This window comes from Poecilia reticulata, chromosome 15 (assembly GCF_904066995.2).
Source record: "Poecilia reticulata chromosome 15, P_reticulata-male-v2, whole genome shotgun sequence".
In the NCBI taxonomy this organism is placed as follows: Eukaryota; Metazoa; Chordata; class Actinopteri; order Cyprinodontiformes; family Poeciliidae; genus Poecilia; species Poecilia reticulata.
This window is the reverse complement of record NC_088844.1, coordinates 14,562,012-14,585,258: the sequence shown is the minus strand read 5'-3', so window position 1 is coordinate 14,585,258 and position 23,247 is coordinate 14,562,012. Positions and strand designations below refer to the sequence as shown.

At 38.7% G+C, this 23,247-nt stretch overlaps 2 protein-coding genes across 2 annotated transcripts; one reads left to right on the top strand and one right to left on the bottom strand.

Moving 5' to 3' along the window:
• The first annotated feature begins 2,749 nt into the window (after positions 1 to 2,749).
• prokr1b (prokineticin receptor 1b) lies at positions 2,750 to 6,949 on the top strand. The gene is given in 3 exon segments (XM_081616708.1): positions 2,750 to 3,742; positions 3,744 to 4,060; positions 4,063 to 6,949. Coding segments are annotated over 3 exon segments (1,206 nt in total). The 5' UTR covers positions 2,750 to 3,326; the 3' UTR covers positions 4,536 to 6,949.
• A 4,473-nt stretch (positions 6,950 to 11,422) lies between these two features.
• plek (pleckstrin) lies at positions 11,423 to 20,348 on the bottom strand. The gene is made up of 9 exons (XM_008429404.3): positions 20,104 to 20,348; positions 17,545 to 17,700; positions 17,134 to 17,315; positions 14,854 to 14,945; positions 14,570 to 14,754; positions 13,789 to 13,893; positions 13,496 to 13,579; positions 13,341 to 13,410; positions 11,423 to 13,182 (listed from the first exon to the last, which is right to left on the bottom strand). The coding sequence occupies exons 1-9, from the start codon at positions 20,143 to 20,145 to the stop codon at positions 13,043 to 13,045; spliced, it is 1,056 nt and encodes a 351-aa protein (XP_008427626.1). The 5' UTR covers positions 20,146 to 20,348; the 3' UTR covers positions 11,423 to 13,042.
• Between the last annotated feature and the right edge of the window lie 2,899 nt (positions 20,349 to 23,247).

Genomic DNA, 23,247 nt, shown 5'->3' with positions numbered 1-23,247 from the left:
TTTATTCAAATAAGGCGCATCTTTGCTCATCCAACCAGGAGCTGTCTCTGACCCTCTCTAAAGTTAGAAACTCCCTGCAATTTGTTTCCAAGATCTAAGGCCATTTGCCCCCTTTATCTAAACAAAGTGGAAACAGAGCTTCTCCTGAACTCCTGCTGTTTTACGGCTTTTCACAGATCAGTGTGAAAAACTGGAACTTCTCCTGATTGTTTTCCCACACACACAAAAGGCACTTTCAAAAAGGTCTTAGCAAACAATCTGCTGTAACTACAGGCAAAATTAGGTCAATAGGGCAGAATAAGTTATTAATCTGAAAACTATAATTAGACTATCTTAATCAAGACATGTTAAGTTTTAAAACTTATTAATTTATTTTCTTAACACTATACAGATTTTGAGGTGCACTACATACTTTTTTCATTACAGACTTGAGGATTAACCCAGAAACCAGGCCAATCTGGCAACACTGCAGCGCCTCCTATTGGTCGCGCATATCTACTACACCATTTTCTGTGGTGCGGCATCTTGTTGTGTGGAAGCACTTAATTCTTAATCGTTTACAAAATAAACTACTGCGTTCACCGCGCTGACCTTAGCTTCAGCTCGGTGGACATTTTTAAAAGGGCAGTGTCATGTCAAATCAACTTTTTTGAGCTTAACATCATGTTATGATGTTATTCCTACATCAAAAACTTACCTGGAGTGTTGCCTTGATTCTTTAATTCGTGTTTGAGAAATCCTTTAATCTCCCGCCATTCAGCTGCGCAACGCCTGGGGGCAAAACAGGCGTTGCACTTCCGCTTTCGGAAGTGCAGCTCCTCCTCTGAGCACAAAGCCTCTGAGCTTCCGCCTCACAGATCATCCCTCCCCCTGTTACACCTCCACGCAGCTCCGCAAACTAGCGACAGCAGCAATTAGCAAACACCTGGTGTGCTGGTTACCCTCTGACAGTCTGGCAAGCAACAAAGCAATGTCTTTGTATGTCAGCTCAAACTGAAAAAAAAAAAAAAAAAAAAAAAAAGCTGAATTATATCACATATTTTAATTTCAGTAAAGTTTATTTTACTTCAAAGTCTCTTTAGGGGTTCTGTAAAAATCACATGTAACAAGACTTTAAAACCAAAGCAAATAAAGGACCGTGACTTTTGTGTACCATTACACCCCTGTTAAATACCTTTTGTGTACCTTGGTGCTAAACAAGGCCACACATAGAAACTACTAAACAACTGCTGAAAAATATAGAGAAATTCTCCTTTTTGACTTAGGAGGGAGAAACAAAATTGAGTATAAACTCATTGTGGCATTGTGGCAAAAGGCATCTTGCTGCTATTGACAGATGATTGTTGGAGGTAATGCACAAAACAACAGTGCTCTGTCTTCATCACAATGAGAAATTTATCCTATCAAAGTCATTGTTGACGCTCTCTGTTTGTTGGTTTCTGCTGTTCAGGACGGCTGACCATGGAGAGATGGTGCTAAAAGTTTTTCGCTGTTGTGTTAAGATAAAACAACAGGATAAAAAAATGGATCCATTTCAAAGTCTTGTTAATTTAAGAAACACAGGAGCTGCCAGTTGTTTGTCATACGCTCACCCAGTTTCTGTCATGCATCAAGTGCCACTAATTATGTAGAGTAGGGTAAAATTACATGAGCTATATCAACAAGGCAATATGACATTGATTTAAAAAAAATCACATTAAGACACTTTGTTTTTTTCTTACAGAAAATCATTTTTATGGTAATATTTTTTGAACAATTGACTAATAATTTCTTACAAACTAAGAAAAAAAACATCTTTCACTTACACTACAACTTTGTTTAGTATACATCACAGCTATACTGTAAATTAAACACCAGCAACAAACTGTGTCAAATGCACTGAGATCAAGTCATATCAAGACCTATCACTGTTTGGATGCATTTCATTCAAGTCACCAAACGCCTTCATGACCATGGCATCCACACATTTATTACATTTTGAGTGTTATTGTCTTTATTCCTAATAAATAAATAAAATAAAGCTCATGAGAGTTTATGTTTGAAATAACAATGGCTGACATAGTGGATACTGTTCTGTAGAGACAATGTGTCAGATTACATAACTAGAATAATTTTACATCCCAGATGGTCAGTGGAAACCCTGACTTGTTAGGCCCTGGTATTTATCCAATTTCTCATGCTCCTTTTTCCTGATGTTGTAGTCACTTGGTATTGCTACATCCACCACAACGGCTTTCCTCTGTTCTTTATCCACCACCACAATGTCCGGTTCGCCATTACCATCTTGTTTCATATATATATATATATATATATATATATATATATATATATATAATTATTTTTTTATTCACAGTGTAAATAAATAAATAGCGTATTTATGACCAAATTGCCTTATGCCACGGTGCTGTAAATAGTCAGCTATTTCCAGCACGTCCCTTCTTGACACGTCTTGAAAGATGATTTGCGGTCTCGGCAGCTTCCCTTTTCATCTTATGTATCACTTTAGGCAGTGGAGAGACAAGCGCAACTTTTCTCTTTGGAAAAAAGAAAATTAAAACAGCGTAACAGTGGAGTGGAGCGCTCTGACAGCAGATGCGGTCAGGCTGATGGAGAGACTGTGTCTCCACTCGTTCAGTCACTCATTTGCGGAAGATTTAAAGAGCCTTTTAACTTATAGATGCATTTTTTTTTTTATCGGACTGACGAGGCTCAGAAATGGTTGGAATCCAATTTCAGCGTACAGGTAATTTCTAATGAATACTTAACAGTTGAAAATCCATTTTATATCTTCTAGTGTTCTGACATGTGTATCAGATGTCATTTAAACCAGCTATCAGACTTTGTTGCTCATAGGAAATATCTTTATTTCTTTGATTTTATGCCTAAATTGAAGAGTGTGTTTATCATCATGCTTGTCACTGAAGTGGCATTTCTCATGCACTGACTTCACTCTCTATATGAGACTGAGCCACTGGCATACTATAAAAAGACAATGAATTAGCAAAAGCATCTCCAAGAAGTAATCACTCCACCCTCAATTAGACTTCATTAGGAATAAGTGACACATTCCACCTGCTACCATAATGACTTGTTTACTTCAATAACTGGCTATTTATGACTGAAATTGCGACTCTCTGTTCGAGGTGGAAATGTGTCTCTGCTTCCAAAGAAGATTGGTTGATTGAGATTTTCAAAATTTTCATTTTCACAGATGCAAATTATTTGAAGGACGGTAAAAACTGGACGCACGTACCACCAAGTGCAACGTAAATTGTTGGGCCAAATCTGTTTAATTTCCTCCAGAATAAGAATGTGTGTTGCAAGACATGGGAGACTCAAACAACAGCCACTTGATAGCATCTTCTGCAGATATCCAGGATGGCAACGTGGAGGGCAACTTGGATCAGTATATGGATTCCTATGACCTGGACTACGGCATCCCTCCTGATGAGATTCCAGACATAACAAAGGGCCAGACCTTCTTTGTGGTCACCGTTATCCTTGGTATTGTCCTAGTGTGTATCGTGCTTGTGTGTGGTCTCGGAAACTTCATATTCATTGCCACCCTGACACGCTACAAAAAACTCTATAATGTCACCAACCTGCTCATTGCTATTCTGGCTATCTCAGACTTTATTATGGCAGTTGTTTGCTGTCCCTTTCCGGTGGACTACTATGTGGTAAAACAGCTTTTGTGGGACCATGGACTGGTGTTGTGTGCCTCTGTAAACTACCTCCGTACTGTCGCTATACGTGTCAACAAACGCGCTGCTGGCTATTGTATTTGCCAGGTATGATGATGCTTTAAATTTTCTGCTTCTCTATTCTTACAGGTATATGGCCATAGTGCATCCTTTGAGACCTTGCTTGAAGTTTCAGACAGCCTATTTACTAATAATTGGAGTCTAGATAGTTCCCGTTTTGATATCAATTCCTTCTGCCTATTTCACGTCTGTGACTACGTACCCTCATGGTGATACCTCCTCAACCACTCACAAAGTCTTCTGTGCCCAGATATGGCCTGTGGACTATCAGACCTACTATCGATCCTACTTTCTGTTTGTTTTGCTGTGGAGTTTGTTGGCCCCGTTGTTGTCATGTCGATGTGTTATGCTCGCATTTCCCGTGAACTGTTAAAAAATGTCCCAGGGTTTCAGACTGAACAGATAAGGAAGAGATTACGTTGTCGTCGCAAAACAGTTACGGTCCTCATAGGAATCTTTTCTGCGTACATCCTGTGCTGGACACCGTACTATGGCTTCACCATCCTACGAGACTTCCATCCAACATTCATCTCTCGTCAGAGACACTCCCTGGTGGCTTTCTACATTGTTGAGTGCATTGCGATGAGCAACAGTATGGTTAACACATTCTGCTTTGTCAGCGTCAAGAATAACACTGTGAAGTATCTAAAGAAAATTGTCCTGCTGCGGTGGAGGTCAACGTACGTCTCTGATAAAAGTGCAGAAGAAATGTATATAAGAGCCTCCTCCATGCCAGTGACTGAAGAGATTGAATGCATTCACCTGAGGTGATTATAATAAACTTTGATGATACAGTTAAGCCTTCGATGGCTTTTATACAAATTTAGTGACATTGCAGGTCATTATTTTGATTCTGAGTTTACTCCTCATATTTCAGAAAAAGCTAAGTTCTTCTTCAAATTTAGTTTAAATTCAAAAATACTTTATTGATCTCAAAGAGAAATAATTAAATTAAATGTGGGTATAGAACAACTTCAAAACAGTCATTTGGAGCAGCAGTGACTCAGAAAATGGTAATTTGTCAATATAAAAATGCTTTCAACTTGAAAACATTTTTCTGGGTAGGTGATGATCTGCATTGTAGTGTGTATATAGTGTCAAGATGTTTTTAGTGGTCAGCAAGTATATAAAAAGGGACAAATAACTACGTCGTGCAACGGAATTGGTATGTATGCAAAATATAGATCAATAAATTGTGTACAAAGAGTGTGGAAAAGTTAAATGTGGGTTGTGCTGTGAAGAGCTTTAAGTAATGACAAGACAGTTAGATAAGTGCAGTTCATGTCTTTGGTTAGCATGGATTGTCAGCAAGTCAAAATTGTATCTAACAGTGAAATTGTTTTAATCATTCTGTGGCTATACATTTAGCACTTTAAAATATTATTGTGTCTGTTTGTTACTGATCCTTCTATATCCCTAATCTTGTACCTGCTTTGTTTGTAACGTTATTATGCAATATGTCCGGTTTTAAATGGAAATGGTTTTGTATGGTTTGTTCTAAATATTGATAACAAAGTAAACCCACCAAAAATACTTTCTATTGTTTTTTGTTTAGTACAGTTAAAAATAAAACTGTCCCTCATTATTTATTCTTATTATACTACATGGCTTCTTAAAAAAAAAATGTTGGTTTGCATTATTAAATATTTACAGACTAAAAACAAATGTTTTTTTTCTGGTTGTGCTTTTTTAACGTTTAAATGTAAATCATGAATCTTAAAATCTGCAATACATCGTACTTTTTAAGTTAATTATTTTTTTCTTATTTTTAGGTGGCTCTGCTTGTTTCAGATTAAAATAAAAATAAGCACCTTGATTATCTGCAGCCTTTTAAATAAACTTTTTGTTTGCTTTTGTAAACATTTCATACGAGCAGTGGGTGTTACAAGAAATTCTTGAAATGGCATTAACACCTGCAGATTGAGGGGGGAAAATTTAAAGCTCTGATTTAAAGCCTGTCTTATCTTCTGGACACATGCAATGGAGTGACACTGATCTAAAATGTACATAGTGTATTTTGATAGTTTTGATTGACACATAGCTCATCATTTACATGTCACATGTTCAACAGAGAAGTAAACTGGTTGCTCATACACCTCAGAGAGTAAAATGACAGACATAGCAAAAACATTTGTTACAAAGCTGACTAATTTTATTGTTAGCACAATCCTGCTCAGGAAATTCCTTTTGACATTTATAAGATGCTACTGCTCATCTTTGTTCTACTCTTTGCTAAATGTTATTTGATTGCTCTGGAGAAATTGTCTCATACTGTGAAGCACAATATAGTCTTCTTTTCCTTAAATGGAAATTTTTATTGAACAATTCATTCTGTACTTCTCACTGTGTATCCTTGTCACCATAATCCCCAGCTTCCACCTCCAAGTCCAAGAAAATCATTATTATAACGTCTAACCCTCACAAAAAAGCAGGAAGGCAAAATATACATTTGCTTTCTGTGTTAACAGCATCTGCTGGTTGCTTTCTGTGACCAAAAGCTTCCAGTTTCTTGTCTCACGTATTCAGTCAGCCTTTTCTATAATTCTAATCAATATAATACCACATTTTTTATGTATTTATTTTTTATCCAGCCACTTTGACAGGATGTCACCCTGACTCATAGATTTTTTTTATTGTTGCAAACCTCAAAGGATTATCTAAAGATAAATGTTTTCTTTGATCAGCCTTTTGATAACAGCCTCTGAAGCACCTGTATGTTTTGCAGTAAGAGCTGGCATTGTTTAAACACCAATAGGAATACAGAAATTGTCTTTAACTATTACACAGCTACTACATAGGTTATGGCATAATGAACTATGTGGGATAAATGGTGCCTGCTGCAACCTCCTTTCACAACCAATTTTATTAACTACAGTGGATGGAAGAAAACTGGACCAAACATTGTTGTGGGTCTTACTGGACTACTCTTTTGACTTCTGTGACCCAGTTTGCAACACTTTATAGAATGAGTCATATCTTGAAAAGCGGAACGATTATGACATGCATCACTGTCTGACCATAAAAAGTTTGAAAGCGAGACTGAGCACAGCAATAAAAGCAAGAACCTTTTTTTTAATGATTTTTTTTTTTACAGGGTATGAGTGAAGAGAGTACAACACTACAAAACATTCAACTATTTAGATCAAAAGTTATACTAAAAGTGCACAGCATTTTCTGAAATGGACAAAAAACCCTTTTTAAGTGAGGACAAGTTATACAACTTGTCATTATTTCAATTGTATTCTTTGAAACTTGATAACTGACACCACAAAAGCCTTCATTCAAGTGCTACATCTTGATCCAGTTAAAAGTTGAATGTGAAAACAGCCTGAACTTTTCAGAGACATCAAGTAGAATCACCATGTCAAAACTGGCTGCTTTTAAATTCTGTTTGCACTGAGCACCCCTGCAGGCTTAGAGCAAGAAAGAGCTTGCCATTTCATATCTGTGTATATTAAGTTATTGTTATGGACACTGTAAATTATTTCATTTAAAAAATAAAGGTTTAGCCATGTAGCAAGTAAGCCTAACCACTACCAACGTTGTAATATTGTGAATATTATGCTAAAAGTGAACACACATTTTTTGTAACACTGAAGGTTCTAAGTCTTTTGTTTCTTAGAAAAGCTAAATTATTTGTATTGTTAATGTATATAGCATTATCAATTTAAAGTCTTTGCAACAACTTAATTGGTTCAGTGTTTGAGTAAGATCTAGTTTGATATTCTGGGATAATTTAAAGCAATGTCTGTGTATTTCCTTGCCCTCACTTTTCCTACAGACTTGCAAGAGGGAAGCAACAGTGACAGAAAATCATGAATAATGATTCTGATTTTAGAGTCAGATTGTGCCGTAATCTTCTCCAGAGAAGTATTTGATCCATAATGTTCATGTTTAAATAAAGTCTCACAAATGGCATATTAGAGTTGCAGGTAAGGAGATTCTATAGCATATGTGTATATGTGTGTATACACCTGTGAGGAGGAAATGTTTGACATATAAAAATCAATGCCAGCTTGGCTTCTTCATTAATCAAACTGAGCATCAAAATGCTTAGCAAGATAATTTAAGAGCATTACTTACTCATGGTGGTATGTCTTGCTAAGGCAAATGAAATAGAAGGCAGATATGCAACAGTGTGCCAAGGGTGTTGGAAATATTGTGTTAATATTTACACTGTAGTTTTACACATGGACAGTTCACCTCCTGTAAGTACTTAGGTGTTCATATTCATACTAGCTATCTTTGCTGACGCACACATATAGCAAGTGTTTGAGCAGAGGTCCACCAACCTTTTTATTTTCTTAGACACCTCTGAGTGTTTGGCGTTTCTAAAACTATCATGATAATTTTTTACAGGTCCATTTTCATGTATGGTATAATTGAGTTGATTTGGAAACTTCACAATTTAGTCTGGTATTGATGGCAGGCAAGATTATTATTACTCCTGACCTACTCTCCCAGCAACATATTGAGCAGACAACCATCAGGCAAGCTGAGAACATTTTGTCTAACTCAACACGTGTTTGCATCAGTTCTTAGAAACTCAGGGAGTAGGTTAATAGTATCTTCCTGATGAGATTTCTTTGTAAATACAAGGGAATTTTTATTATCCTTCAGGTCAGTACACGGTGAAAACACACCAGAACTGCTATGTAAGATGTTTACCTCTTATTTGAACACTATATAGCACTGTGTTACAGTTTCTGTGCACCGTTTTGCCAATAGTGACCAGTTTTATCTGGCAGTATGTCACCCCGCGCTGGGAAAGTCGTGAGAAAATGTGAGATATCTTACTGAGTCCGGGTTTTAGGAGTTTTATTTTGCCTTTTTTTATTTATAATATTCAATGCAAATTACTTGTTGACTCATAAAGTAGTTCAGAGCATGAAAGTAAAGTGAGTCCAGAAAAAGGTAAAGGTAGAGAAACTATTCTTTGTTGATAAAGTGTGGGAATTGAGGTTAAAGTTGAGACAATGCGAAGTTAAAATCTGTATTTGTTTTGTAAATCTTGTAATTCTATTTTTGATTGGTATCCAGGTAAAATCAGGGTACATTTTGATGCTTATGTCAGTTAATATACAGCTATATGCAGTAGAGCTTTGAAACAATTGATTTGACCTGATGACAACCTATACCTTGGTTGTCATCATCGAAGTGAAGGATGGAAATATGGAAAGGGTAATGTGTAAAGTTATTTATTACTTGTGAGAAAAGTAAACCAGGTTTATAAGACAATGATAATGTAAAACATTAATACTGTACACTGTAAAATATTTGTTTGTTAACAAATAAAGAAAAACACAACCTGGATGCTAAAGGCAGCGCTTCGGTCGTCATTACTGACTTCTATTTGATTATCCTTCAGATCGTCCTCATCACTGTTATAGCAGCCCTGACACTCTGGACCTGTAGCACTAAGACACTCCTCGTTTGTCTGACAGGTTTCTGTATTTCTGTAGGACTTCAGGAAGAGGGTTAAAAGGAGCTTGAGTTTTTTTCACATAATATCTCTCTCATATACTGTCACGGCATAGTGACAGTTTTAATACATATGATAAAGATATTTATATCTAAGTTACGTGGTACAGCTTTAACCTGGTGCTTTGTAATATATTTATTTACTTTTTTCATATATATTTCTGCATTGACTTTCATATGTTTTTCTTTAGGATACAAATACACCATAAACTTTTGTGTAAATTGCTGGAAACAAAACAGGTTAAACAGAGGCTTTCCATGAAACAATTAAACAATAAAACAAAGAAACAAGGAACAAAATAAAGAACCTTTTAACTACTTTGAGTAATCATCATGGGGTATTACTGCCATCTGCTGACAGTTTTGGTGAAGTCTTCTTTGTGTTGTAGGCTGACTGGTTAATAAGTGACCCGTTTTCATGTACAGTCCTGTCTCCTGCTAATAGATATTACACAAACATGCATACCTGGCTAATAAAACAATTTTTAACCAGTTTTCTGCACCAAATAGTTAAGAAATAAATATGTTTTAGGATCCATAATAATCCTATTATGGATTGTTGAAACTGTACAAATGTGCAATTTTAAACTGACTTTTGTTATAACTGTGACGATAACTGTTTAAAAAGGGGGACCGGAGGGTGTGCTCCAATTACAGGGGGATCACACTCTTAAGCCTCCCTGGTAAGGTCTATTGAGGGGTCCTGGAGAGGAGGGTCCGTCGGATAGTCGAACCTTGGATTCAGGAAGAGCAGTGTGGTTTTCGTCCTGGTCGTGGAACACTGGACCAGCTCTACACCCTCAGCAGGGTCCTGGAGGGTGCATGGGAGTTCGCCCAACCAGTCTACATGTGTTTTGTGGACTTGGAGAAGGCGTTCGACCATGTCCCCAGGGGGGATTTGTGGGGGGTACTCCGGGCGTATGGGGTACCGGGCCCTTTGATACGGGCTGTCAGGTCCCTGTATGACCGGTGTCAGAGTCTGGTCCGCATTGCCGGCAGTAAGTCGAGCTCGTTTCCGGTGAGAGTTGGACTCCGCCAAGGCTGCCCTTTGTCACCGATTATGTTCATTACTTTCATGGACAGAATTTCTAGGTGCAGCCGAGGTGTTGAGGGGATCCGTTTTGGTGTCCTTAGGATCGCATCTCTGCTTTTTGCGGATGATGTGGTCCTGTTGGCTTCATCAGATCGTGATCTGCAGCTCTCACTGGAGTGGTTCGCAGCCGAGTGTGAAGCGGCCGGGATGAGGCTCAGTGCCTCCAAATCCGAGGCCATGGTCTTGAGCCTGAAAAGAGTAGAGTGCCTTCTCCGGGCCAGGGGGGTCATCCTGCCTCAAGTGGAGGAGTTTAAGTATCTGGGGATCTTGTTCACGAATGAGGGAAGAAGGGAGCGGGAGATCGACAGGCGGATTGGGGCAGTGTCTGCCGTGAAGCGGGCGCTGTACCGGTCCGTCGTGGTGAAGAGAGAGCTGAGTCAAAAGGCGAAGCTCTCGATTTACCGGTCGATCTACGTTCCCACCTTCATCTATGGTCATGAGCTTTGGGTCAGAACAAGATCACGGATGCAAGCGGCCGAAATGGGTTTCCTCCCCAGGGTGGCTGGGCTCTCCCTTAGAGATAGAGTGAGAAGCTCGGTCATCCGGGAGGGACTCAGAGTAGAGCTACTCCTCCACGTCGAGAGGAGCCAGTTGAGGTGGCTCGGGCATCTGGTCAGGATGCCTCCTGGACGCCTCCCTGGTGAGGTGTTCTGGGCATGTCCCACCGGGAGGAGGCCTCGGGGAAGACCCAGGACACGCTGGAGGGACTATGTCTCTCGGCTGGCCTGGGAACGCCTTGGGGTTCCCCCGGAGGAGCTGGAAGAAGTGGCTGGGGAGAGGGAAGTCTGGGCCTCCCTTCTGAACACTGCCCCCGCGACCCGACCCCGGATAAGCGGAAGAAAATGGATGGATGTGACGCCATTGTACCCATTGTAAGCATTAGATTTAAAAATCCTCTGTAAGTTACCGTAGTGCATTTGCAGTAAGAGCAACACAACTGTGGAATGATTTACTGCCTGAAATAAAACATTACTGGATTCAAAGTTTTCAAAATAATATAAAACTTATACAAGCGCGTGAGCATCATTATTGTACTCATTTGTTTCTATTGTGTTAAAAAACAGTCAATAAAAGTGTAAAATAATGATGTGCACAGTTTTCCTTAGTTTGGTTTATTTTAGTAATTTTCACACAGAAAGTAATAAATTTGAATGAGCAATAAAATCAACAGCGTTGGTGGTCGTCATTGCATCCTCCAAGATGTTCACAGAGATGCATTGCTTTTGTTTTCGTTTTGTTTTGTATAGCCAAATGTTGCAAAAGTCTCTGCAAACCACTCAATCCCAGGGTTCCAATTATGATATATCAGACTTCTGTATTCTTATTTGCTTACTGTCAGCGGTGTGATACACAGCCTGCACTGTGTGCTTTAGCAGTCTGTAATCAAGACTATTTTAACACAAAGCTGAAACCATTATCTGAGAAAGTCAGTGGGTGTTAGGTGTCAGTGAGTCTGGCTGCGTAGACGTGACGATGTTATTCAAGACATTTGACATGCCTCCATGAACGACAATTAATTCTTTACAAAAGATGTTGTGGTTAAAACTAATGCCAGCAACAGAAATCGGTCACCTCTTACAGAAATCCTATGTGGATTTAATTTAAATAAATATCGCCACTTTATCACTTATTCAAAGCATTTAGTCACTTGCTTCAAACAGAAAAACACAAAAAAGCAAACAGTTGTACTTTAAACTAAGTTACACCCCTGATGTTGGATTACTGTTATAAAAAATAGGCTTTAGACTTCATAGCTAAATTTAGAAAGGTCACACAATCAATAATGCACTCAATATGTTTAAATCTTACAGGACAGGCAACAGATATGTACTGCTTATTTTTCATATTCTATACTTACATTTAAAGCAAACCTTAAGTCAAACAAGTAGTATTGTCTGAAGCTACTGCTTTGCAAACAAACAACTTTGAGCTGCCCTTAAACCTTCTGTTGAAATATGTGGACATCTCTGCTGTGGGTTTTTTTTTCCATCTAGTCATGCCCCAGCTCAAACTAGTCATTTTTGTCGCTGATAAACTGTCACACAAATGCAGCAGGCATACACTATGCTACACAGTGGCTGTGCAACAGTGAAGACAGAATGCAACTCAGACTTTGTTCACACCCAGAAGCCAAGCATTTGTGTGCTAACAGCAACTATCTCACACTTTTTGAAACTGAACAAAGAGGAAGGGAAACTACTGTGAATTAATAATAGGTATAAATAGGTTAAAACAGTTTGTTGTTCCAAGGAAGTACGTTTTACTGCCGCTGCATGTAAATTTTAATTGAGGCAATTATTCTGTAGGCGTGAAACTGGTTTAGAAAAAAAGACAAAAACCTGTTGCTTCAATGGTCCACAAACCAGCTTATTTAAATATTTCATATAAAGGACAGAGATATGCATCTCCACAAACAAAAGCATGTGTCCATTTAACTTGCAAGTCTAAGTTATGCAAATACATAAGAGTGCTTTTTAAAAGTATTCATCTGGTATTAACAGATAGTACTTCTTCAGGATTCTTTTTTTCCTCCTATAAAAATTGTCATTAATTTAGCATAAAGAAGCATAAATATAACGTGTGTATAAAAGTGAAATTCACTACTTGCTTCACAATGAAAGACAAGAGCATAAAAGTTTTATAGTACATCAGTTTCGGTACAGCTGTGGTTGACAGATATTCCCCTGTTGCTTCACTGCTTTCATTACTTTCCACTTTTTGACACCGTCTGTATTGCTTTGATCCACTCCTTTCTTTCTTCAGATGTTGCAGCTTGCAGGAAATAGTGAGTCTCATCTGAAGTGATAATCTCAAAGAGGTTGCCGTCAACGTCGTACTTCTTGGCTGAAACCAGGAAACGATAGAAACAAAAGAGGAGTTAAAATAGATAACTAAAACATATATATACTATACTGACAGCACACTTGAGTTCTGTTTTTTTGTTTTTTTTGTCTCAGTTGAAAAGCTATATTTACATCCTAACACTAAAATACATCACCCACCATCAGGCACGTACTCCACAGCTGTAACCACAGCTCCTCGGAGATGTATTGAGCCTAAAGGGTCATCGCCCTGACAATAAGGAAGGAAAAAAAATCTAGTTTCATGCTGTGAAAAATTTGAGTCCACGCAGCATAGATTGAACCAAGCCATTTACCTTTGAAGGATCATAATAGTGCATATAAGCGGGGTCATCTCGAAGTATGAACTTTCGTACCTTCCAGTTTTTTCTTCTGTGTCCCTATGATGAAATAAGTAGTGATCAGACAATTAAGTTTATAATGCATATCAAAATGCTAAATTTAACCCTGGGAAATTTGAATGCCAAACTGAGTTCCTCTTTCAGTAACTGGAATTGATTTTATGTGTGTGAGATGTTTATGGAAGGTGTTTTTCCACCAAGGGAACATTGAACAGTGGCAGTCGGGTTTTGTTGTGCCAACAGTTCACCTGTTTGAGCAAGCAGCCTTGTTTTATGATGTTTCCCCTGAATTCGTCCTTCAGCAGAACATCTTCGTCACTGGAGTAGCCTTCACAGAAGAACCCACTGTCTGTCTGAAAGGACAAAGAGGCTCGTAAATATAACCCATGATGTGAGCAGTCCCTGGCAAAGGTATTCACACCGCTTTAATTTCATTCATTTATTTTTTTCACATTTTTTTAAAGTTATTACCAAACTATCACTCTCTTTGCCAGGCTAAATGCAGTTGTTCCACATTCTTTCCATTTTTGGAAGATGGATTGGACACCATAAGACGTGTGAAAGCTTTGGATATTATTTTATGACACAACCCTGCTTTGAACTTTTGCACAATTAATTTTTTTTTTCATATATAGTGTGTCCCTTAGTTGTCCTGTCTGGACTGGGTGGGGACTTTCAAAATAAAAGGTGCTGAATACAAGCGCATGCTACGATTTTTGGATAATTTTCTGCAAATAAATTTTGAAAACCATGCATCATTTTCTTCCTATTTCAATGTCATGCTATACAGTATGTTGTGTTTATCTGTCACACACACACGCACACGCACACACACACACACACACACACACACACACACACACACACACACACACACACACACACACACACACACACGCGCACGCGCGCACACACACACACACACACACACACACGCACACACACACACACACACACACAAATCATAGAATCCATACATTGTTTAAATAAAGATGCTTTTGTTAGTACGTTTGCAGGAGCTGAACTCACAAAGTAGTAGAGAGCTTTTGTCTGTTCTAAGAAGGTTGTTTGCTCTCCGCCTTCTGCCCCCTCCTTTGACAGGTCATCTGCAGGCTGGAGGAAGCCCTCAGTCAGAAGCCCCGTTGCTAGCATGAGTGCCTCTGGCCTATTTCTTGCCTTCCCTTTCGAAATCAGCCACTCTATTACCGTCGCACCTTTGCCAAAAATAAGGAAGCGGTGAAAAAGGGTCAAAGAACAGAAATAAACCTTCCTGCCCACCTATGGTAACGTCAAAATAACTTAGAATTCAATACCACTGAAGCAGTGGTTGAAAATTTGATTATCTTGCTCAAGTTTTAACTCCTTCACTCCGTCGTCCTGGTCTTTCATCAGCGCATACAGCTCACTGGGAAAACACAACCAGGATTATTATTACATTTTCTGTCACTACCCACAAGCACTTAACAGCTCAGTAAGCTTGATCTTCAATTCTCAGAATCTAAAACATTTAAGCATCAAATGATTAAGCAGTGAAACTAAGGAAGACGGGCCACAAGCATTATTATATTTGCATGATACTTTAAGAGAGCCTATATTGTTCTAACAGTGCCTTGAAAAGTGATTTAATCCTCATTGAACTTTTCTAAAACTTCTTATGTTTCAGCTGCAAACTTAGATATTTCATGTATTAGATCAACACAATGTAGAGCATAATTGTACAGTGAGAGAAAAGGGAAAGAGTATTTTTACATTCATATTTTTACAAATGTTTGCTTCTTTTGCACAAACTAGCTCAAAGGATATTTGATTGAGTGGAGAGTGTTTTGAATCGCCTCGAAGCCTTTGTCACCGATTCTGTTCATTACTTTTATGGACAGAATTTCTAGGCGCAGCCGAGGTGTTGAGGGGATCCGTTTTGGTGGCCTTAGGATCGCATCTCTGCTTTTTGCGGATGATGTGGTCCTGTTGGCTTCATCGGAACGTGATCTGCAGCTCTCACTGGAGCGGTTCGCAGCCGAGTGTGAAGCGGCCGGGATGAGGCTCAGTGCCTCCAAATCCGAGGCCATGGTCTTGAGCCGGAAAAGGGTAGAGTGCCTTCTCCGGGTCAGGGGGGTCGTCCTGCCTCAAGTGGAGGAGTTTAAGTATCTGGGGATCTTGTTCACGAATGAGGGAAGAAGGGAACGGGAGATCGATAGGCGGATTGGGGCAGCGTCTACTGTGAAGCGGGCGCTGTACCGGTCCGTCGTGGTGAAGAGAGAGCTGAGCCAAAAAGCGAAGCTCTCGATTTACCGGTCGATCTACGTTCCCACCCTCATCTATGGTCATGAGCTTTGGGTCATGACCGAAAGAACGAGATCACGGGTACAAGCGGCCGAAATGGGTTTCCTCCGCAGGGTGGCTGGGCTCTCCCTTAGAGATAGGGTGAGAAGCTCGGTCATCCGGGAGGGACTCAGAGTAGAGCCGCTGCTCCTCCACGTCGAGAGGAGCCAGTTGAGGTGGCTCGGGCATCTGGTAAGGATGCCTCCTGGACGCCTCCCTGGTGAGGTGTTCCGGGCACGTCCCACCGGGAGGAGGCCTCGGGGAAGACCCAGGACACGCTGGAGGGATTACGTCTCTCGGCTGGCCTGGGAACGCCTTGGGATTCCCCCAGAGGAGCTGGAAGAAGTGGCTGGGGAGAGGGAAGTCTGGGCCTCCCTTCTGAAGCTGCTGCCCCCGCGACCCGACCCCGGATAAGCGGAAGAAAATGGATGGATGGATGGATGGATGAGAGTGTTTTGATATTTGTTTTAGTACAAACAATTCCACTGTGACTTATAATGAACGTTGAAGTGGATTTTTCTGCTAGAAAGTGAATTTATTTCCTAGTCTCATTTTTTTTGTTTGTTTTTGTTTTTTTTCAGTCTGTAAATGATATTCTCCCCAGGTTACATTATGCAGTGAAACCAGAAACAAAAGTAGGCCTCTTTCCTTATTTCTTGACGACCTTTCACCTCTCTTCCAAAAGACTTCTTCACTTTTAAACATGGGTTAAAGGTATAAGGCTATATTTCTATAACCTTATGAATTTATAGGCTATTATAGACACTAATGGGGCGGGTCTTTGGTTCTGCCCTTCATTCGGTTTGATGTCATTTCATTTTGCGACTTTCTTTCAAAAATGTCTTTTTTTTTACCACTCTCTTAGAAAGGCACAACTAATAACTATTGTTCTCCCTCCTGAGCTGTTCTGATCTTTGCAGGTCTTTCAGAGTTACAATCGACCCGTTCTTTTAACTAAGACAGGCTGAATACAAATGTAACTCTTATATCTATTTGTAGAAATCTTTAAAAAAATAGCCTTCACATTGATGCTCTACTTTCTTTTGCCCTACCACATGAAATCCAAAATAAATACAATAAAGCTCGTGGTTACAACAACTAAAGCGTTCAAGCAATACGAATACTTATTCAAGGCACAGTATCAAATTAGCAGCGTAGTGACATCAAGTGCTTCGACTGCAGTAAATATCTCGTATTTTCCCAAAATAACTACCACTCATTTTGTCATTCTGATGAATTATTCTGGAAAAAAAACTAGATTTGATTTAACTTACGCAAGGTTGACTGTCTCTGGCAGGCGAATGGAGCGTCTGGTGGACTTTCTAGCAAACTTTTTCCCATTGTTCAGGCAGGATAAGATTCTCCTAATGTCCTTCACCCAAAGTTCTCTCTCCTCCACGTGTGAGGCTTGAAAGAAGTGATCTTGTTTCCTCTCTGTAGTGATCTTGAAGACCAGCTAAATCAAGCAAGTTCCGTTAGCTGCACTTTTCAAGTTTCAGGATTCTCTCGATTGAACATTTTATTCTACACAAAGAGAAATAATCAACTAATGCAAGCAGTGGTTCAGAAGAAAATTACTAAACGTCTCACATCATTTTCACAATGATAATGATTATTCTCGCAGGTGTAATCCTGCAGCCCTCGTTTTACATTGTTGCTGATGATATTATCTGACGCTTTCTTACCGTTCTCTTGTTAAAATCTTGACAGGGACTGATGAGTGTTGCTCCTTTCAGTGGGATCATCCCTTTCGGTGAGTGATCTGTTTTCTTTTTATAGTAATCCAAGCCATCTTCTGACAACACCACCCACACTGCACTCCAGGAGTTCAGCACTGTACCCTGAGGATTGTTTAATACAACAGGAAGCCTTGAGCAAAAAGTGCAAAAGCACTGACAACGGATGGAGCTGTTCGTGAGGTGTGTTGTGTTTGAAGTAAACGCTTTAATGTCTGTTTTAGCACAACTTTGTTGGCATGCGTCTTGCTTCCTATTCTGCCCGTCAACTCACAAAAGTTTGTGGATCATACTTTTTGCTTTTGACAGAGTTCTTTAGTTTTTCAATATAGTGCATAGATTTACAGGTTCAGATAAAGTGTGCAGGGAGAGATTTGGAATGATAGCGTTTATAAATGTTATGATGATTTTTTTTTTCAGTTTGATTTTAGTCTAATAATTTCAGGTTTGCAGCTTTCTCTTCTCTAATAGAACAAAAATGTTTTTTCAGGCAGATTTTTCTTTTTCTCGAAAGCATATTGCTTAGAAAATACTTAAACAATAGTAGTATTTAACACATGTTAAAGTAGATCCTTCGCCGTGACAATGATACACGGAAGCATTCCTGTACTTCCATGAAAAGTTGTACTTCTGTTAATTTAAACCTGATATCTGAAATCAAGTACACAGGAACACGTGGCCAGTTTTGCATTCTGGACAGACGGCACTCTTATCATTTATCGACTGTATTAATCATTCTCTTGATAAAAAAAATTTAAAAAACTCTAGACAACAAAGAAGAGAAAAGAGAGAGAGGAAATATTTGATAAAGTTTGCAATATCTTTAGCCTGTTCAGGACATTTGTGTACTAAATTGGATTGTCAGTTGAGGATGTAAGACTCTTTGCACAGACTGTTCATATATCAGGCAAGACTTATCAGTCTTCCTCCTGACACTTTGATACTAATTCAAAGTGCTGCTGAACAACACTTTGCACTGCTGCCTTGCAGCAAAGTAGACCTTGAGTTCACATCTTGGACAAGGGCGTCTCTGGAGGTAGTTTGCGTAATCTTCACATGTATGTGAGACTTCCTGTCTCTCTCACACGGTACACGTTTATTTGGTTCGCATGTGCATTTCCCAAGTCATGCACGCTGGGTTAACAGACCATTTTAAATCCGACAGTGTACATGCATGGTTGTCTGTTTGTTGCCTGGGGATGGACTGGCAAGCTGTGTACCCCACCTCTCGCCTGCTGACTGCTGGAGTTAGGTTCTAACCCCACAGACCCTGCATGGATTAAGCAGGTATAGAAGATGGATGGAATAATGTAACTTTTCTGTACTGCTTGTACATTTTCAATTAGAGCTTAAGGATTTTATTTGTTTCAGCAAGCACCAGGATTTTATTTAACACCCTTTTATGACGCTGTTTTTTAACCTGCCTTAATTTATATGATTAAATAAAGACTCATGCTTTAATCACCTGCTTGCACAATAGTTTTTTTTTTCATGAAGGGAGAGGCTTTCAAATGCACGTACTTTCATTTAAACAATAAATGACATCAGTCAATAATTTACATTTCAGATCAAAGTCTTCAAACGATTGTTGAATTGAAATTAAACTGACACAGCTTTAAATGACTTAAAAATGAAGAGCAACAAATGAAAGAAACGCATGCTGATGAAAACAGGGAAATACTATTTATCTGACTCCAGGCAAACAAAAAGCTCATAAAGTGAAAACTCCACCTCTGTTTGACATTTTAGTTGGGTAGAAAGCAAAATTCACACCTTGCTCAAAGTGAAGAAAAAACATATGAGCATAGGTAGTGTTAAAAAAAAAAGTGCTCATTGAAAATGGCGTGTACACACACAACTAGTCCCAGAAGACAAACTTAGCTCTGCTGTGTTATTGTGGATTTTACTCGATTCATACGTATTACATAGTTTGATTATGAAGTTCTTCTCTCTAGTTGCAACAGTGCAGAATAGACCTAAAAGCATGAGAGGGGTATTTCATGTTTTACTTTCAGCTCTAATAGGAACTTGAGCTTCTGTTTTGACTGCAGAACAGAAGTGTGCATTTCTGTGTTGTGCTTGGACTTTGTGACATCTGTTCCTCTATTCTAATGTTGGTCTAAGCAAAGCTACAACATTCAGTATAATTTCCCAGTGCTTGTGTGTACACACCCATGTCATCAATGTATTGGTCGTTTGGTTTTTCAGAATTGCTGTTGTCATTTCTTAATATGAAAGTCCATATTAGTACGTTAGTGATATATGAATAAAGCATAAAACTCACATGTTTTTTTTTTTTCTTTCTCTGAAACAACAGCCCTTTGTTGGAACCTCAAGGCTAAACATTTATATTTACATATAATGGGACCAAAATGAAACTTGAAGTTTTAGTGTTACAAAAGCTGTCAAGAGTCTGAAAATAATTCTTAACAGGAGTTTATGTTAGTGGTAGACCGAAGTGTACGACATATTAGGAGATGAAGTGTATTTTTATGTCGATGTTCTTACCTTTTTAACAAGGTATCCTTCTCTGATCTCTTGTGGCTCCATTATTGGGCTCTCTGCTGCTGTCTGCTGCAACTTGTCACTTTTTAGTGACTGTCAAAAGCATTTCATATCCATTTAACCTACTCCCTCTGCCACCCCCTTTTCTCTCTCTCTCTATTGCTCTCTCTGTCTATATCACTCTCTTCCTCTCTCTCTCACGCCCCATCTCTATCACCATGCGCGTGTGCCTGTGAAAGCCACAGACACTAAAACCCAGAAGCAGGAAATGCAAGCATTGGGTGTGATAAGGGTGACTGGTCAACCAGCTTCCTGTTGTCAAATATATTATTAGTCACAGCTGAAGATTAGTGGGCGTCTGATAACTTTTCTGTTCAACTAAATCCAAAAATGGGGCTCAACAGTCTGGATGTCTTAGTATGTTTTATTGTGGTCCCATTAAAAGGAGAAAAAATGCAGTGGGAGACAAATGTGTTCATCTTCCAGGAAAGTCCCGCTGATGTAGAAACATTCACATCTAAAATAGCTTCATAAGACCTTATTACCAACATTAGGTTTACATTTTTTTTCCCTTATAGTTCTGTCTTTCTATTTGTAGCTAGTTTCATTTTTGTTACTTTCAATTCTAAAATTTCATGTAGAAAGAACAAGCTGCAGAGGTCTTAAAGTCTGGTTTATTTCTTTGATTTTTTACATTATATAGAACAGTTTAATTGTCTTATGTCGTGAGAACAACCTAACGGCTTGATCTTGATGCTATTTACCACCACATGTTTTAAGCAATTAAAATGTGGACATTTTTAAAAAGCAAGTAAAAATACATATTTTCTAGTCAAAGGGTGTGACTGTTTAAATTTGTATAAGGGTGGATGAATTCTAATACCTGCCCTTAGTCAGACACCATGTATTTCTGGAAACTGGAAGTTCCTCTTTTTCTAATTACTCAATGTTCCCTTGTCATTTCAAAGTTGAGCTGGAAGTGGAAACACTTCATGTAAGACTTAAAAATAGAATGCATGACAGGGTATTAAAAAGGCTGAATAATTCAGGCAAACTTGTTTACGAGGGGAAAAAAAGCCATTGGGGGAAAAAAAAACAAAAACACCATATATGGTGGATTGTCTATCATGTGGAAGCAGTTGCTGCACAAAGTTTCCGTTTACACCATACTAGGAAATGACATCTGTGATGTAAGCTGTTGTCATCATGGTCAATAACCTCTTTCAGTATGGGCCCACCACCCCACAGAAGATGATGGATGACTAAATGACGTGACAGTTTACATGAAAGAACATGAGGAACATTTTGTTCAACAAACTTAACCGCATGTTTTTCTACCTATGAGATGTCTTGAGTGACATAAATCCAAAATGAGTCAGAGTGCATGGTTTCAGTTTCTAATACAATTTTATAAAGTAATTTTCTTGTTGGATGTTGTAATGATACCTCTAGAGGGCACTGTTAGTTCATTGAAATCTGATCAAACTGATTACATCAGAGGTACATTATACTGGATGGCAAAATATGAAAACAGAATAAAAGAGTAAACAAGCAAGAGTTTAAGTCAATTCAAAAAAAGAAACGTTTACACATTCATCACACACATGGTTTTCAACCATTTCTTTTCAGACCATTTATTCCTGTTGATTATGGCATGCAGCACAGGATGTTTTATTCCATTTAATTCAGTTTATTTAAGCGCCAATTAACAATGTCGTCTGAAGGCCCGTTAAAAACAAGTAGTTTCAATTCAATCACACACATATTCCCAGTGATCCTCGCTATCAAACAATGCATTTAGTTCAGTTCATTTATCGAAATAGCTTTAAGAAGTTTTCTGTTTAAGGAAACCAAGAATTTTTTCAAATATGAATCTGACAACATTTAATTTACCTTTGGGATCAATAAAGAAGAGAGGAACAGAATTCAAAGAAGGTGTAGGAAGGTGTCTATTATATATGAGCAGGAACCTTGTACTTTAATTTACTACTTTTTGAAATATGTCATCAGTTGTTTAAAAAGAATACTCTTCAAGTTCAGTTTTTTTTTTTTTTTTTTTCATCGATTAACCATGGTCACCACTGATAGGTGTTTGCCCTATAAACACTGATGGAAAAGTTCTCTTGCCACCTACATCAGCTCCTCGAAGTGATTGCTTCCTCTTTATTAAAGGGGCTAAAAGCTGTGTGTGCCTGCGCATGTTCCTGTTGTCAACACGGCACAGAAATGAAAAACAGCGTTTCAGAAGGTCATGTTAGGAAGTGTGGGAGTACAGCACGGAGTGAGGGAGGCGGAGAGAGATTGAGTGTCTCGGGGAAAAGCCATCAACTGGCCCCACCACACCCACCCCTCCCATTTTCAGCTCAGTGCACTCTTTAGCAGAATAATTGATAGTGCCTGTGAGAAACAGGGAGACTGGGATGAAGATGTCTCAATCCCTTTGCTGCAAAACAAGAGCTATGAGGAAAGGCTGGGCCAGCAGAGAGAACAACACATGAAGTATTTAATGTTATGTTCAAATAAAAACAAAGAAGTTGAGAAATAGCTGTACAGCAAATCAGATATTCCATCGTTTTTGTTTTTGTCAGCGGTGTTGGATATAGCATATTTCTAGACCAAGAAGTTATAATTATGTAGACCTTCTGAAATAGATTAGTACCACTTTTAACTGTCCTACTTTTTTCTTCTGTAGACCAACAGAGAGAAATGCAAAATTGTAGTGGAGGATGTCGCTTCTTTATTAGAAATGTTCTGGAAATTGTGACGTATTTACGTCAAATTTTAGTGCAATCGTTTGTCGAAAGAAGATATCTAACTAATCAAGTCCACTTACATGTAACTGTATTTCAAATAAATCCAGAAGTTATATAAAAGCCTCAAAAATTCATTGGAGAACATTCTTTAGAAGGAATAAACAGCATCATAAAATTCAAGAACCCCAGCAGACAGGTCAGATAAAGCTATGAGAATGTTTCAAGGGGAGTTTGGTTAGAAAGTAATATTTTAAGACTTGAACATATCACAGAGAACTACTCATGCCATCCTCTGAATGTTGAAAGTTTATGGCACAACCACATGCCTGAAGACATCACCATGTACCTAAACCTACAGACAAGAGAAGGTCAATGCTTTTGTGTCATTGTTAAG

Coding starts and splice junctions, on each gene's coding strand:
- plek (XM_008429404.3), bottom strand. CDS start 20,145: ATGGAGCCACAAGAGATCAGAGAAGGATACCTTGTTAAAAAG. Junction 17,701..20,103: donor AAGGATACCTTGTTAAAAAG/GTAAGAACATCG, acceptor AACAATCCTCAG/GGTACAGTGCTGAACTCCTG. Junction 13,411..13,495: donor ACTATTATGATCCTTCAAAG/GTAAATGGCTTG, acceptor CCTTATTGTCAG/GGCGATGACCCTTTAGGCTC.